Here is a 17720-nt window from a genome sequence, read left to right on the forward strand (position 1 = left end):
GCCTTCTCCTTAGAAGTGGTGAATGTACAGCTCATAGAAACTCAATACGATAAAGTGTCTGGCTTTTGTTTGACATCTAGTGTTGGCAAAAACTGAAGAATAGTTTAAAGGAACACGCCGACTTATTGGGAATTTAGCTTATTCACCGTAACCCCCAGAGTTAGACAAGTCGATACATACCCTTCTCATCTCCGTGCGTGCTGTAATGCTGTCTGACGGCTCCAGCGGCATCAAGCCAGCACAGAACATGCAGGTGAATGGTTCCAGTAATCCTACGCCAACATGTTCCTATTTACATGTTGTGATTTATAGAGTCACAGTGTGTACAAAAAACAATGTAACATGAGACACAACCATCTTCTAACAGTAAACAAACCGGGAACTATATTCTCAGGCGGAAGAATATAGTATTTGGGCGGAGTGATATGCTCGCAGCAAGCCTGTCTGAGAATATAGTTCCTGGTTTGTTTACTGTTAGAAGATGGTTGTGTCTCATGTTACGTTGTTTTTTGTACACGCTGTGACTATACAAATCACAACATGTAAATAGGAACATGTTGGCGTTATTTTGTCATTTTTGTCACAATTGGGAGCAGTAGGCTAGTTGGAACCAGTTACCTGCAGGATCTGTGCTAGGCTAAGCTAATGCTGGAGCCGTCAGACAGCGTTACAGCACGCACGGAGATGAGAAGGATATGTATGGACTTGTCTTACTCTAGGGGTTACGGTGAATAAGCTAAATTCCCAATAAGTCGGCGTGTTCCTTTAAGCTATTTCATTGAGTTGGCTCGTGAATTTAAATTGGACTTTTATTGTGAAGAGTAGAAACGGAAGAAGTGAAGCTGTAGCCTTATGCGCTGGCTGGCTAATATGGGAGTTAATAAAAGTGCATGCTGGTTCAGATTACCGAGCCTCCTTGTTTTTGTTTAATTACTACAGTAGTTTGCACGCATTAGGGCTTTAGGGTTAACTTTACTTGAACGTTTTTGTCGCCCTAAAGACTAACAGACAGAGATTCCTCCCTTTATTGGTTAGATGCCTAAAGAGGTGAAAGTATCCAGTATTTCACAAGAAATAATAAAAAAAAAAAGCAACCGAATAGACAAAAGTCACAAGACAACAGATGTGTAGTCTTATTCCTGTAATAATATGGTGACCCCTCCTATTTATCTTGGGACCCTCTGAGGGGTCCTGACCCCTATGTTGGAAACCAGCCTACGCATTGTACTTATACGTTCCTATAATGGTTTAATAACAGACTGTTCACACAGACTAATGATGCAGAGATCTGTTCTAGCACTGAATTGGTGCTCAGCAGCTGTATTGTGTCAAACAAACAGACATGAACTTTTCTCACTCCCACCCCCACAAGCCACGTTTCTTCCTCGTGTTCACACACACACACACACACACACACACACACACACACACACACACACACACACACGCAGCAATGTGCAGTGAAATATGATCGTCGCTCGCTCCGTTACACACAGCAGAGAACGTTTTTTTTTCCGGGCCAGGGATGCTCCGCGCAGACAAATGAAGGAGGTTTCCGTGCTGTGGGTGGTCATTATCGTGCAGCCTAAAGAAGGGAGAAGTTGCAGCTTCAAACACACACTGCCACATCACACACCGCCGTCACTGCACTCCAACATGCATTCAGGACTTTTGGTGTTGTTTCTTTCCTTGACGAGAAGTTGTTGGTGCGCCCCGCAGCAGACTTGTCATCCAGGAGACGAGCTTTTAGGTAAGGTCTCTCCAACTTATAACAAATGCTTTATAGAAATATGCGTTACTGTACGACAGCAAAGCGCGATGCGTAGGAAAAACAACTCGGGGCAATATGGGCGATTTGAGATCTACTTCGAAGCAATAAAAAACAGCTGATCGAGTTGGCGATGCAGACCCCGTGGACGCACAACACACTGTATCCTGACATGCCTCTAAGTTAGGTGCTGTTTAAATAATCAATTAATCCGATTATTATTTTCTCAAAGTCTATTCTCCACTCTCCCCCCAGCTGTATTGCATACAATCAAAATGTGACCATGACTTCATGTTATTGTCACCTGCTGTTTTTTTTTTTAAACCACATAAACAGTAATAAAGCAGAGGCCCTGCTTTGGCTTAGTCTTGCTTTTGAAGATGTCGCCTCCTAGCGTTTTATTTGTGACCCACTAACGTGTTCATGTTGTTTTTTTGTGTGTGTGGCTTGTGCTCTCTTACTGTACAGGAAGATGCAGCAACAACGTTGGAGACAAACGTAGGTGGTTCATTTTAACCTTGTGTAATGCATGGCCTTCCATTAAATCCTACCTGTTAAACCGTGGTAAAGTTGGTTTTATTATTTATTATCGGACATTGGATATTCAACACATTCGAAAAATCTATTATGCGGCTTGCCATTTTGACCTATTCATGTCAAAATACTTCTGATGAACTCAGCTAACCCCCCTACACATAACACAAAGCTTCTTTAAAAAAAAAAAACATCCTTTGATTTTTAAAATATTTTTTAATATTAAAAAATGCTATAAATCTATTATGCGGCTTGACCTTTTGACCTATTCATGTCAATACTTCTGATGAACTCCGCTAACCCCCTGACACATAACACAAAGCTTCTTCTTTTTATTTTTAAAACATCCTTTAATTTAAAAAAAATATTTTTTTATGTAAAAAACATGCTATAAATCTATTCTGCGGCTTGACCTTTTGACCTATTCATGTCAAACCACTTTTGGTGAACTCAGCTAACTCCCCTACACATTGCACAAAGCTTCTTTTTTTCAAAAAACCCATCCTTTAATTTTTTTAATATGTTTTTATGTAAATAAAATGCTATAAATCTATTATGCAGCTTGACCTTTTGACCTATTCATGTCAAAATACCTCTGATGAACTCAGCTAACTCCCCTACACATTGCACAAAGCTTTTGTTTTTAAAAAAAAAAAAACATCCTTTGATTTTAAAATACTTTTTAATATAAAAAAATGATATAAATCTATTATGCAGCTTGACACACGCACATCAGTCGCAGGGGTAACTGAGCAGCCACCCCGCCCACTGCAGAGAGCCGACAGGATTGAAACAGCAGAAGCTTTCAGCGACTTTACACTGAAAAAACAATGCAGCTTACATTGATGTTAAAATGAGCATTTTTTAATATTAAATAATATTTTAAAAATCAAAGGATGTTTTTTTTTTTAAAAGAAGCTTTGTGTTATGTGTAGGGGAGTTAGCTGAGTTCATCAGAAGTGGTTTGAAATGAATAGGTCAAAAGGTCAAGCCGCATAATAGATTTATAGCATTTTTTAATATTACAAAATATTTTAAAAATCAAAGGATGTTTTTTTTTTTAAAAGAAGCTTTGTGTTATGTGTAGGGGGGTTAGCTGAGTTCATCAGAAGTATTTTGACATGAATAGGTCAAAAGGTCAAGCCGCGTAATAGATTTTTCGAATGTGTCGAATAGCCAATGTCCAATATAAAACCAACTTTACCACGGTATCTCTTAAAGATCCAATGTTGTATGCCAGGTAGGCTACAGAAAGTGATCAGAGCATGTGTAGCATCACAAATCAGGGCCTATCTACTTAGAAATTAGACTATGTGGCCTAAGATGTATTTCGAGGCAATGACTTGACTTTCAGGGCCGGGAAACCAAGCTGTTTGACATACCAAGTGCCACTGCAAGATGCAACAGGCCTTCTCTCCAGACAGCTGGTCTCTGAGAGGAGAAGAAGCTGCAGCACTTGAGCCTGAACCTGCAGGGAAGGATTTATGGAGCTTCAGAAATCTCTCTCTCTCTTTTCTATTTGAAACACCAGGTGCTACACCTGCCAGGTCTAGCAGTTTTTAATAGATCCAAGTGTTTCTTTACTACTCTTGGAGATGTGACTGATACCGATCTTCCAGCGAGAGTCTAGCAACCAAAGAACATATTTGTATCACCTCCTAAACTAAAAAAATGAAGTAAACAACTTGTTTTCAAAAATGTAAGTTACCAACTCTCTCTGCTTTCTCTGTTCCACAGCCACCTGTACAGAGCTGAACCTGGGCTACTGTAATGATATGGAATACTCCAGGTGGGTGGTAGTGGTTGGTACTGATGTAGGCGAGACAATCTTTGCCAGCTAAAAACGTAACCATACAAACATTTTAGGGCATCGCTGTAGTTATTTTGATTTCAATTTTCTTTATAAGCTGATTGTTTTTCAGCCATCATTTCAGCCAGAGTGATGAAAACAAAAGATCATGCAACTCATTATAATGAGACACTTTCGGGAAATAATTCCTTAATATCGCGACATAATACCTGAGTATCTCAAAATAATGACGTAGCATTGCAAATAAATGACTTAGTATCGGAGAATAATGAAAATATTTCTCAAAATTATGACTTGCTTATCTCAAAATAATGAGAAACGTATTAAAATAATGAATTAGTATCGCATAATGAACAACTTTTAAAATAATGAAATAGTATCCCAAAATAATCAGAAACGTGATAAATAATGATTTATTTATCTCGAAAGAATGACTTAGTATCTCAAAATAATGACTTAGTATCTCAAAATAATGACTTAGTATCTCAAAATAATGACTTAGCATCTCAAAATAATGACTTAGTATCTCAAAATAATGACTTAGTATCTCAAAATAATAAGTCAGTATTATTTCGAGAAAGTTTAATACTATAACGACTTAAAGGATCTTTTTTTTTTTTGGTCATCCCATCTGCGGAAATGGGCTTCTGTAGTATCACGGTTAACAACTTGTGTTAAAATGCTGCCACTCCAGAACCATATTCCCCAACATCCTTGGCCACCGGAGTCGCCTGGAGGCCGAGTCAGGGGCAGAGTACCTGCTGCTGAGCGTCATCCACGGCCTGCTCAACGGGGAGTGCTCCCCTGAGATCCGTCTCCTGGGCTGCTCGGTGGTCGCTTCCCCCTGCCGGGATGACAAGATGATCAAACCCTGCCGCAGCACATGCGATGCACTGAGGAGGGACTGCGCCCATGCCTTTGAAGCCATCGAAATGGCCTGGCCCTACTTCCTAGATTGCGACCGCTTCTTTGCCAGCGACCGTGAGGGCTGCTTTGACCCGCTGGCGCGGCTGAAAGGTAAAGGCAGTGGGGGAAGAAGTATTCAGATCCTTTACTCAAGTAAAAGTATGAATACCACATACCATACTGCATGGGAAATGTTACTTAAAGCGCCCATATTATGCTCATTTTCAGGTTCATAACTGTATTTTTAATGTTGTACCAGAATAGGTTTACATGGCCTAATTTTAAAAAAAAACACCATATTTTTGTTGTACTGCACAGCTCTCTCTCACTGCTGCAGATCCTCTTTTCACCTGGTTTCTGTTTTAGCTACAGAGTGAGACCTCTTTTCATCTTCTTCTTCACTACTATCTTTGATTGCACTCGCACATGCTCAGTAGCTCAGATGTAGATCATGTCAGCTAGCTAACTCTAGAGACAGTAAAAGAAAGCCTGTTTCTCCAACTTTGGTCAGTTACAAGGCCGGATTAGCTGGGAGACTTCTTCAAAATTAGGGCGCACATGTAAGTAGTTCTTTTGTAGATTATGGTGAACTTGTGTGTGTTGTAGCAGTGCTTTGCTATTAAGAACCGTAGCATGCTAGCGTTAGCATGCTAACGCTACGAGCTAACGGTTGTGGTTAGCCAGCTCATTTCGGACTGTGACGTCACAAATCCCAGAAAATATATATATATATTATCATAATATGGGCACTTTAAAGAGCTCATATTATGCTTTTTGTTTTTTTCCCTTTCCTTTATTGTGTTATATATATTTTTTGTGCATGTTATAGGTTTACAAAGTGAAAAAGCCAAAAGTCTTACCTAGGGTTGGGTACCGAAACTCGGTGCCAATAGGGAACCGGTGCCGACGTAAACGGTAGTAACGAGACCGAATAAGAACGAAAGTTTCGGTGCCTCATTTCGGTGCTTGACTTTACACTACACCTGACAGCATGATAGCTGGATTAATCACGGTTAAAATGCTGACAGCTAACGTTAAACAGTGTAAAGTGTGACTGTATTTCACTGTGGAGGACTTCTACAGCGGGATGTAACAGTCTGCTCTGCAGCGCAGCAGCTGCCGTTGTCGCAATTCATAGATATACAGTATGTTTATATGGTCGGAATTTAACAACACAGACGGTGCGTTCACTTGCCATTGTCGGAATTAAACAACACAGATTCACTTAAAACTGGTAGCCTCGTGGTGCATTGACAGTAATTGTAAAATACCCTTTTCCCATCTGGGGTTCAACAGCAATTTACTGGTGAAATAAGTTATTGTTATTGTTATAGTTATTACGTTATTATTAAATCTTTAATTTTGACCATGGCCTTAGCAATAAACAAGTCACTGACTGTTGTTTACTACCCTTATTTTATTTTATTTTTTTAACTTTATTGAAAAGTACCGGTTCAGGCACCGTTTAGGCACCGGCACCGTTTTAAAAGTATCGATTTAGCACCGGAATAAAAAAAAAACCAAACGATACCCAACCCTAGTCTTACCAAAGCTCCAAACAGCTCTATTGTAGTTCAGCCTTTACTTCAGAGACAAACATGCGTCACTTTGTATCACACGTTATAATGCTCGCCTAGCTGCTAGCGTGGCACGATCTCATACTCTGCTTCTGACTGGCTAGTAGTCCTTACCTAGCTACTGAGCATGTGCAACTCCCAACAAAGATGGAATAGAAGTGATTCGCCTCACTCTGTAGCTAAAACAGAGAGCTCAGCACACAGGGTGAAAAGAGGATCTGCAGCAATGTGCAGTACAACAAAAAGATGGTGTTTTTTGAAAATTAAACCATGTAAACCTATTCTGATATAACCTCTAAATACAATTATGAACCTGAAAATGAGCATAATATGAGCACTTTAAGTAACAGTAAGTATTATCAGGAAAATGTACTTTAAGTATTAAAAGTAAAAGTACTCAATGCAGAAAGATCCTCTCGTTTTAGAGACTGGAAATTATCGGTGTTTAATCAGCTTATCATTTCAGCTGGACTTGTAGGCCTATATATTGTTATGTAGTTTAATTTACTAATAGAACATATGTAAAATATCAATCATATGTAATAAACTGCATGTTTTGTGTGCAGAAATCTTAATTTTTTTAGCTGTCCAATTAATGTAGTGGAGAAAAAAGTGCAATATTTCTCTCTGAAATGTTGCGGAGTAGAAGTAGAAATGAAAATTTGAGTACCTCAAATTTGTTTGTGAGTAAATGTACTTAGTTCCATTCCACCACTGGGTAAAGATCACGCTGTAGTATTGTAATGTTTGGACCAATGCATTCCTAGTGCTCTGTGAAACAACCAAAGCATCCCTTCTCTGCCTTTCCCATAACCTCCTCCAGCCAGACAGGAGCAAGAAATGTCCAGCCTCTCTCCCGAAGAACCCAGCACCATCATCCAGTTCACCTACACCTCCAACGCCCACATGTACAGCTTACTGAAGAGAACAGCAGGCAAGTGCTCCCACATCTCTCACGTGTACAGCATCGGACGCAGCACAGAGGGCAGGGATCTGCTGGTCATTGAGTTCAGCAACAACCCAGGACAGCACGAGCTATGTGAGTAAGGAAGAGCAGTGGCAATCGATTGTGTGATAACATTGTGTTATATGTGCAGCCTTGTGATTACACAACACATTCTCACTCGCATTGCGTAAAATACAGATGCTTGGTCAGGTGCCTTTGGTGTTGTCATCGAAGGTAAAAGTCTCCTTTAGCGTCATATCTAAACGTGCTTGGTTGGGACTATTGATGTCACTTTTGATGTAGTTATGTTAAGGAAAAGGTTGTGGGTGGGCTTATAAAACAGTCGGATTTAGGAAAAGAAGAACGGGACAGTCGGGTTAAGTAAAAGAAGAACAGGACAGTTGGGTTTAGGAAAAGAAGAACGGGACAGTTTGGTTTAGGAAAAGAAGAACAGGACAGTTGGGTTTATGAAAAGAAGAACGGGACAGTTGGGTTTAGGAAAAGAAGAACGGGACAGTTGGGTTTAGGAAAAGAAGAATGGGACAGTTGGTTTAGGAAAAGAAGAACGCGACAGTTGGGTTTAGGAAAAGAAGAACAGGACAGTTGGGTTTAGGAAAAGAAGAACGGGACAGTTGGGTTTAGGAAAATAAGAACAGGACAGTTGGGTTTAGGAAAAGAAGAACAGGACAGTTGGGTTTAGGAAAAGAAGAACAGGACAGTTGGGTTTAGGAAAAGAAGAACAGGACAGTTGGGTTTAGGAAAAGAAGAACAGGACAGTTGGGTTTAGTAAAAGAAGAACAGGACAGTTGGGTTTAGGAAAATAAGAATAGGACAGTTGGGTTTAGGAAAAGAAGAACGGGACAGTTGGGTTTAGTAAAAGAAGAACAGGACAGTTGGGTTTAGGAAAATAAGAATAGGACAGTTGGGTTTAGGAAAAGAAGAACGGGACAGTTGGGTTTAGGAAACGTGACACGCGGGACACAAACCCCGGTCTCCTGGGTGCAAGTCCTGTGTTGTTTGACCCATCCACCGCCCCAACCAACCTCCCTAAGAGGATCTTCATACTACGTCATCTTCCAGTGCCGTGTAGCTGCTGCTCTCCCCGTTGCGTTCTACACACGTGCTGAAGGGCGCTTTTAGCGTCGCTTCTGATACTGACAGCCACTGCCCAAGCGTCTGTATTTTACTAGTTTGGAGTGAGAAAAAAAAGACGTTTTAGCCAGCCCTAAAGGAAAATCACAAGCACCAAAATTATAAGAATTAAAAATAAAAGTAGCAATTCAAATCCTCTTTGAATGTGTTTAGGAGCAATTTACCAAACAACCGTAAAACAAGCAGAACATAAAGTTGAATGAGAGCTATCTCAGTTTTACCATCCAGAGTCAGGCTGTATTGTGATGCTCAGCATGTTTTTTAAACTAATGTATTTCAATGGGAAGCATCTTTCATGAGCACAGCTAGATTCTTTAGTAGCGAGTAGTATGAAAGCCCGAAAATCCTCATAGGGAGGTTGGTTGGGGTGGTAGATGGGTCAAACAACACAGGACTTTCACCCAGGAGACTGGGGATCGTGTCCCGCGTGTCACGTTTCCTAAACCCACCTGTAGCTTTCTTCTTTTACTAAACCCGTCCCATTCTTCTTTTAACAAACCCAACCGTCCCGTTGTTGTCCCGCGTCCCGTTATTGTTTTCCTAAACCCAACCGTCGCGTTCTTCTTTTCCTAAACCCAACCGTCCTGTTGTTGTTGAATCTAGCTGTGATCACGAAAGATGCTTCCCATTGAAATACATTAGTTTAAAAAATGTGCTGACCATCACAAAAAAAAACGAGATAAACGTGTCCGTGTACACGAATCAATAGATTAAATTACGTGACCATTTCACGAACTGCCGTGAGACTGGGTTGACCAATCATGCTTACTGTAGTGCGTAGTCACCCCCACAAAGACCCAATCTGACACAGGAAAAACCCTGTTATTAATACTCTCCATTCAGTTCTTCCTGTTGTGTAACTAATTCCCTGTGTAAAAAAAAACAACAACCACCTATTTATTCTTCATTCCCCTGCTTACCTAGAATGACTTATGTTCATCCTAAACCTGCTTAACTGATTTTTAGCCACTAGGGAGCTGTGGAAAAAAGCTGTAAACACAACATTATTATCACATCATAATGTTGCTATGGGGAATTACTGTACAGTAGTACTCCAATATGTTTGTGAGCTGGTGGCTACCTTTGGTGCTAGGCTGGTGTGTGTATGTGAAATGGGTTTATCTGCACTTTTATTTTCTGAAAATGGCTGATTGCTGGAAACAACACTAATGAGAGCGGTGAGAGTGAACCAAATCAGTAAAGTTGTGATGGTGAAACCAAACAATGAGCTATGAACCTCAGTAGAGCTGAAAGGAACTGCAGAGTCAGGTGATCATTCTCTGTCGGTTCATCACGACTGGCGACACCTTTTACATTACACATAGGCCTAGTAATTTGATGCATTCTTAATACAGCAAGCGCAAATTCCCAATAGCTGCAGCGACGAATTGGCATGCATCCACATGTTCATGCATTTACACATTCACACATATAAACATGTAAACAGCTTCCATGGCAAATCTCTACATTATGACATCTATACTTTTCCTGATCTATGAGTTCTTGAGTTTTTATCATTGTCTCTTATTTCGTGTAAGAACAATTTGTTGTTATTATGTCAGTATTTTCACAACTGTGACCTGGATTGTTTCACCTGGTCAATATATCTTCTTTCACTCACTGTGTTTAATTCAACTTCAATTCAACAACTAATTTGCACATTTACAAGGTTTATTCTAATCAGTAGGCTTTATAATCTTTAACAATGGGGATGGATTTGTTTTAGTTTTTTGTAATTTTGCTAACAATGGGGTATGGCATCTCCCCCCTTAAATCGCCTACTGTTTCTGGTGTGAATTAGCCAGCAGTATATCGAGTAGTCAGTCTACTTACAATATTCAAATAATTTCTGCAGGTCAACACTGAGACCAAACAGTTTATGCTTTAACAAAGAAGCTCTGATAAATGAATGTTGTATACTATACACCGCCAAATTGCAGACACAGTTGTGCTGGAGGATTTAGCTGCTAAAAAGACAGATATCTCCCTCAGGAGTTGATGGGGACCTAAACAGAGCAAAAAGGAGGGTGAATATTGGGCTTTATCATTAGATGGACACAAACACAACTCCAAATGCATGCTAATGTTGCTACGTGTCTGCCACTTGTGCAAAGAGGCAACTGTTTACTTAAACTTTCTAAAGGTATTGTAATACTTTAATATTGTGTTTACAGCTTGTTCTGCCACCCCAAAGTGGCCAATTCAATGAATGCAGCTTTAACCATGTTTGCTTCTGTCTGTTAACCGTAGTGGAGCCAGAGATCAAGCTGGTGGCCAACATGCATGGCAACGAGGTGCTGGGCCGCCAGCTGCTCATATACATGGCCCAGTACCTGTGTTCAGAGTACATTCTGGGGAACCAACGAATTCAGACCCTCATCAACACCACCCGCATCCATATTCTGGCCTCCATGAATCCAGATGGCTATGAGCTGGCCGCCTCAGAGGTAGAGGATAACAATGACCCGGAGCTCAGCAACCAGGAAGTAAATATTGTTAACAGGAAAAAAAGACAAACCGCCATTATCCGCTCTCATTCTCATTGTCTGTTCAGTCTGTTCAGCTTGAGGTGTGGAGGTGGAGGAATGAGGTACTCTGCTGAGGGAGCGTGAGCATTGCTAATACAGAGGGTTTTTACAACGCTGTTTGTGGGTTGTGAAATGGGACACCGTTGAGCAACTTTATGACAATGTAGCTGTGCTTTTTGTAAGGCTATCAATTTTAAGATATCTACAAAAGGAACACATTTTGCTATGGGATGCTGAAGGATAGGCCTTTGCTCTGCTCTAAGAATATTGAAGATTAATTGTAAACATTAGAAAATTGGTAATTTATTAAGGTAGGTATTAAAGTGCTCATATTATGCTCATTTTCAGGTTCATCATTGTATTTAGAGGTTATATCAGAATAGGTTTACATGGTTTCATTTTTAAAAAACACCATATTTTTGTTGTACTGCACATTGCAGCAGCTCCTCTTTTCACCCTGTGTGTTGAGCTCTCTGTTTTAGCTACATAGTGAGGCATCTCACTTCTGTCCCATCTTTGTTGGGAGTCACACATGTGCAGTAGCTAGGTAAGGACCACTAGCCAGTCAGAAGCAGAGTATGAGGGCATGCCACGCTAGCAGCTAGGCGAGCATTATAACGTGTGTCACAAAGTGACCACATTTGTCTCTGAAGTAAAGGCTGGACTACAATAGAGCTGTTTGGATCAGTTTGTGAACAGTGTTTCCTGTTGGAGATGGTAAGTTTCTTTGGGGTAGACTTTTTCACTTTGTAAACCTATAACGTGCATGAAAAAGATATACTGTATAACACAATAAAAGGAAAGGGAAAAAGCCAAAAAGCATAATATGAGCACTTTAAGATAATAATTTACTCAAGAAGACGAGCAATAATAAATCAAAAAGTGTATAAATAATAAAGTGATTGTGAGAGGCTGCTGTTAACTACTGTTATGACTATTTTCTGGTTCAGTTGATAAATTAGATGTAGGAGATCAGAGAACTAAAGCCTTCCACCTTCCACCTATCACCCTATTGCCTACTACTAACCAGAGAATTCAATACTAATCATCACTCCACTTTGTTTGTTTAGCACTTGTAGAAGTCCCTCAGCTCTCTTTATTCTGCTGTATGTTGTGATGTAGTCGGATTGTGAGACCAGCTTTCTGTGGACTTTGTGCGACAAGCCTGAGAAAGTGGGACTTCGTTGGCATCTCTTGAGCCTTTTGATACTAAGTATAACATTACTGACACAGCCTTTTGGTCAAAACGCTGTGCATTTAGGTATCAGGCTGTGCCACTGTGCCTCTAACAAGCTCTGCATGCATGTGTGCTGTAGACTGATCATGTGTATGCTCAAATGTGTGTTGCAGTCATTTGACAGGGGGCTGTTAACAGTCGTGAGGTCTACTATGAAGATCAGTGATGATCATCATTGTCCATGTATGTAATGTCCAATCTGAAATGCACTCCATAGCCTGATATCTTCATGGTACTACACACAGCTTTACTCCAAGAGAGGCAGTTTATATGCATGGGTTTTAGTCTGACAGGCTGTCTGACTGCATTAATGAAGGTGTGCAGCATATATACAGAAATATGATTACATCTCAAATGTATTATGTAGGACAAGCTACTTTGAATGTATTCATATTCTGTATATTGCATGTGTCCTATACATTTTTCAAGTATACTTATCAACTAGTAAAATAAAACCTCACACTGTTCTCACATATATATATATATATATATATATATATATATATATATATATATATATATATATATATATGGCAATTACTGGAATTGTTGGGTCTTTGTAAATTATAGAGTGTGGTTAGACCTACTCTGTCTGTAAAGTGCCTCTAGATAATTCTTGTTATGATTTGATACTATAAATAAAATTGTATTGAATATTTGTACTGAATATGGCAACATATGCAAATATGTAATAATATGCAACAGTTTGCCTATAATCCCAAAAAATCTTTTCCCAAATATTTCGGAAAAGTGGTTTCCTCTTGTCACTCTATTTGCTACTTTTTCTCATGACGGATATATGGTCTTGTCTACATGTTAACAACAGAATTAACAGCGATAGCCTAGCAGGTTCCTTCCTGTACGTCTGACTAATAATCATATCATTGTTTCTCATTATTTCCTTCACATAATCACCCTACCGTCCTACTAACGACTACACATCCTCGTGAATAATGTCACACTCTGACACTTTGTAATATGCCTAGTTGTTTGAACCTTAACCTTCCAGGGTCACTTGTTGAATGGTTGGACCAATGGACGGACCAACGCCCAGAATATTGACCTCAACCGCAATTTTCCGGACCTCACCTCCATTTTCTACCGGAACCGCCGCAGCAGGCACTACCGCATTGACCACATCGCAATCCCTGATGCCTACTGGTTTGGCAAGGTAACGGAATAGTTCTTATTAATCACATTAATCATCAGCACATACAGTATATCAGCCTGGCTCCAAAAAAAATTCTATCCTCCCTTTGGGCTGTAGGTGGCACCAGAGACGTATGCAGTGATGAAGTGGATGAGGTCCCTGCCCTTCGTTCAGTCTGCAAGCCTTCATGGAGGGGATCTGGTGATCTCCTATCCCTTTGACTTCTCTAGACACCCGCAGGAGGAGAGGATGTTATCACCAACTCCAGATGAACAGGTAGGGAGGAAGGATGGCTTTCGGGATTGATGGATTCATGTTTGCTGAACTAGTTTGGTCTAACAGTGCAGCTGGCAGTGGTGGAATGTAACTAAGTACATTTACTCAAGTACTGTACTTAATTACACATTTGAGATACACTTTTCTTTTCATGACACTTTCTACTTCTACTCCACTACATTTCAGAGAGAAATATTGTACTCTAAACTAATCGTTTCCAGATTCTAAAATGTGAGGGTTTTTCTGCATTGAGTACTTTTACTTTTAATACTTTAAGTACATTTATCTCATGATAGTTACATACTGTTACTTAAGTAACATTTCAATGCAGGATTTTTACTTGTAATATGGTATTTTACAGTGTGGTAATAGTACTTGATCTGAATACTTCTTCCACCACTGGCAGCTGGTCATAACTTCCTCTCTCACCCCACACCATGCTCAGATCTTCAAGCAGCTGGCTCGTACCTACGCAGACGCCCACGCCACCATGTCAAACAACGACACAGAAAGGTGTGGAGCCTCCTTTTACCGAACTCGGGGCATCATCAATGGGGCATTGTGGTACAGTTTTGCTGGTGGTGAGATACAACACTTTTCAAACTACAGAGAGAACCATGTAAACGCTAGTTTTTCTAACCGTCTCATTGGTTGTGAGGGACTCATAATGTACATGTCTCCCTTGCAGGTATGTCAGACTTCAACTACTTGCACACCAACTGTCTGGAGATCACCGTGGAGCTTGGCTGTGACAAATTCCCCTCAGAGGCCGAGCTTTACCCAGAGTGGAAGAGGAATAAGGAAGCTCTGCTCAGTTTTATGGAGTCTGTAAGTGTCTGTTAGACAGGCTTGACGACCAGTTTGTGTTAAAATGGGCATATTTTTTTTTTACAGTGCTTTATTTATTTAAATTGATAGTGGAAGGATGAAGCAAAGTGTGAACTGATAGCCTCTTGTTAAGTCAAATTTGCTAGCAGAACACTTGTAGCAAGTGGGTTTTAAAGACCAGAAAGGACAGAACGTTTAAAAACAATATTAATAAGTATGTGCCTATACGCATAAGAACTATACAAACATACGACATAAGCACTTGACCCAGAACAAAAGTACTGGGCAGACAAGGAGATAATATACTTTCCATTGTGCTTCTTGTCCCTGCACAGGTCCATCGAGGGATAAAGGGAGTAGTTACGGATGGTGATGGAAATGGGATAAAAGGTGCAACTATCTCTGTCAGGGGGATTAGAAAAGATGTCACCACAGGTAAACAGTCCTGCATGGTTACATATTTCCAGGGTGGTATAACTTTGATGTTTATTTTTGGTTGATGTATATTGTAGCCTTCAGGAAGTTGGTGTTATGGTGTAGCTGTGAGGCATAAGTTTACCTTTGATATTAAACAGTTTTAGCCAGGCTTTTAGGACCACGTAAACCTGGAATACCTCAACATATTGGATTTCGCCATGAAATACTGTATATGATATTCATGGTAGATGCCCTTATGTTTCACCGTGAATTTGTGCTGTTGAGTGAAATGTCTCGACAACTATGATTGTCATAAGACATTCATGTCCCTCTCAGGGGAAATTTTAATAACTTGTGATTTCTAAACTTTTTCTCTAGCGTCATCAGCAGATCAAAATTTGAATATTTCTAATATTTGTTTTATGATTAAATACCTGCAAGAGTAATGGCATTCCAATCAGCCTCAGCTGTATGTTATTTAGTGCTCATTAGAAAATGTTATGTTAACAAGCTTAGATGGTGACCATGGAAAACATATCTGCAAAACATCAGTATGTTAGCATTGTCATTGTGAGCATCTTAGCATGCTAACTTTAGCATTTCAAAGCACAAGTGCCCAAGTTCCGCCTCACAGAGCTGCTAGCATGGCTGTAGACTTATTTATATGTACACTCTACCCTCTTGTTTCTCACTCTTTTTTTACTGTGTTCTTCTTTCAGTTCCTCTCTTCTTTCATTGGTTTGACCCCCTCTCTCACATGTTAACTGTATTAAACTGTTCTCTTCCCCTCCCTCCAGCTGAAGATGGAGACTACTGGCGGCTGCTGAACCCCGGTACACACATCCTGACGGCCACAGCCAAGGGTTACTCCAGGGTCACTAAGAGGGTTTATCTGCCTCACAGCATGAACAAGGCTGGACGTGTCGACTTTGCCTTGAAGAAGGTCGGATCTTTGTCTTTATTATCTTGTTCCACCAATGTTATTCTAAAATGATCCTTGTTTACCTTACTTTCTACACATGCGTGGTTTAGTTTTAGTAGAGATATACTGTGTCAGATTTAGCTTCTTACTCATTTCCATCTGCAGTCCCTGGGCCAGTGAACACAAACACTAATACAAGTTCAAAACAACAATAAATACTCAATGGATGGTCATCCATTATCTCTGCTGCATCCTCACTATTTCCCTTGTCCTGCATCTAGGTTCCCATAGAGCCCGATATCGACGACCACCTCTTCCCTACAGTAGACACATGGGATCGATTCGACCCATACAACCAGTTTGAGCGCTACGGTGAGCCAGACGTAAGTCAGGGAGGGATAGAGCGGGAGGAAAAACCATGGTGGTGGAACTACTTCTCCCAGTCTGGCATCTCACCTCCAAACTGGCTGCTGCGAAGTGTCTAGACGCACTACAGGACAATAAGGATCCCAACATACCACTGTGAGACTGGTGATGGACGGTCCCACTGGTGCTCACACAGCAGGACTGAGCTGTGACACTAACATAGCAGTACCTAAATAGGCTTCAGTGCTTCCTGGAAGGATGCAAACAGGCTATTTTCCGCCAGGCACCACATTTGATTCTGGACTGTAGGCGGAGTTTTGGCCAATATTGCTTTGCAGCTGCATTTAACTTCTTTTAACTGAAAATTAAACCACGGGGAAACACAGGATTTATGGATGCATCAATCAACTTTTTAAGATGTTCACAGTCAAAATTAATTGTATGCACTTATTTGAATATTGCACATTACGATTACTCATGTGACGGCAGCTGCATAAAATGTGCACATTTTTAAAAATTGAGTTGGGCACAAATTTAAGCCACATTTTATACATCACACACGGCATAAGTGCAACAGTCAGCTTTTTCTGTACCTGTGACAGCACATCATATTGAGCACCACATTTAAGCTTGGATTAGCGGCAATACTGTGCCATTTGTGAACAGTAGAAATTCTTGCTTTATTTGTTTTTCACAAGCATAACAAATAAATATTAAATATTTGTGGCATATATTCTTTCATTTTTTTATTAAAAAAATTATTAAGTAACCTCATATGTTTTTAGAGTTTAAAAGTACTTGTTTTCCACCTCTCAGCTCTAACCTATCTTAAGAGGCTGTTGTTGCCTTTGATCACCAGGGGGCACCAGAGAACACGTAATGACAGCCTGTGCCAACTTCTTTAAAGTCAATGAGTAGTCTAATTAGATGGTAGGTACTTTTCATTCATTCATGAAATCATGTATTTCTTCACAAACGCATTGAGTTTGTTTTAATACACGCCAACATGGTGAATTGGTTGAATGTGTTGATTTAACAGTCTGTGCAGAACTTAAGTCTTAAATGAAAGGTCGTAGTAGTTCTCAGAAACCACCTGAAAAGAACATTATGTGTCAGGGTCAAGCTAACCCGACTCCGCCAGATTGCTTCGCATTTGCTCGGCATATCCATCTGGGAACTTTCCGTTGGAGAACTTTTGGGAAGGGGTGAAAATACTGGTTAGCTGATTGGATGAACCATCTGTCTATCACCTATGTTGGTGATAGACGGTCCAAATCAGATCCACGAAGCGTATGAAAATACA

At 40.2% G+C, this 17720-nt stretch overlaps 1 protein-coding gene across 2 annotated transcripts; it reads left to right on the forward strand.

The window, feature by feature from the left end:
- The first annotated feature begins 1446 nt into the window (after window positions 1-1446).
- Window positions 1447-17148, forward strand: LOC114569982 (carboxypeptidase Z). 2 transcript variants are annotated; one of them, XM_028600176.1, is made up of 13 exons: window positions 1447-1750; window positions 2237-2266; window positions 4040-4091; window positions 4807-5129; window positions 7419-7634; window positions 10944-11140; window positions 13468-13629; window positions 13726-13884; window positions 14330-14465; window positions 14573-14712; window positions 15048-15147; window positions 15927-16072; window positions 16333-17148. In XM_028600176.1, the coding sequence occupies exons 1-13, from the start codon at window positions 1468-1470 to the stop codon at window positions 16534-16536; spliced, it is 2148 nt and encodes a 715-aa protein (XP_028455977.1). In that variant the 5' UTR covers window positions 1447-1467; the 3' UTR covers window positions 16537-17148. The 2 variants fall into 2 exon arrangements, with proteins under 2 accessions (XP_028455977.1, XP_028455969.1); XM_028600168.1 differs by having other exon boundaries at window positions 1448-1750; window positions 10944-11179.
- Window positions 17149-17720: the final 572 nt, after the last annotated feature.

This window comes from Perca flavescens, chromosome 2 (genome assembly GCF_004354835.1).
Source record: "Perca flavescens isolate YP-PL-M2 chromosome 2, PFLA_1.0, whole genome shotgun sequence".
Lineage (NCBI taxonomy): Eukaryota > Metazoa > Chordata > Actinopteri > Perciformes > Percidae > Perca > Perca flavescens.

Bases quoted from the DNA above. Each gene is read 5' to 3' on its own strand.
- LOC114569982 (XM_028600168.1), top strand. From the start codon at position 1,468: ATGATCGTCGCTCGCTCCGTTACACACAGCAGAGAACGTTTTTTTTTC. The intron at 5,130-7,418 runs GTAAAGGCAGTG...AACCTCCTCCAG, and splicing joins CCCGCTGGCGCGGCTGAAAG to CCAGACAGGAGCAAGAAATG. The intron at 13,630-13,725 runs GTAACGGAATAG...TTTGGGCTGTAG, and splicing joins ATGCCTACTGGTTTGGCAAG to GTGGCACCAGAGACGTATGC.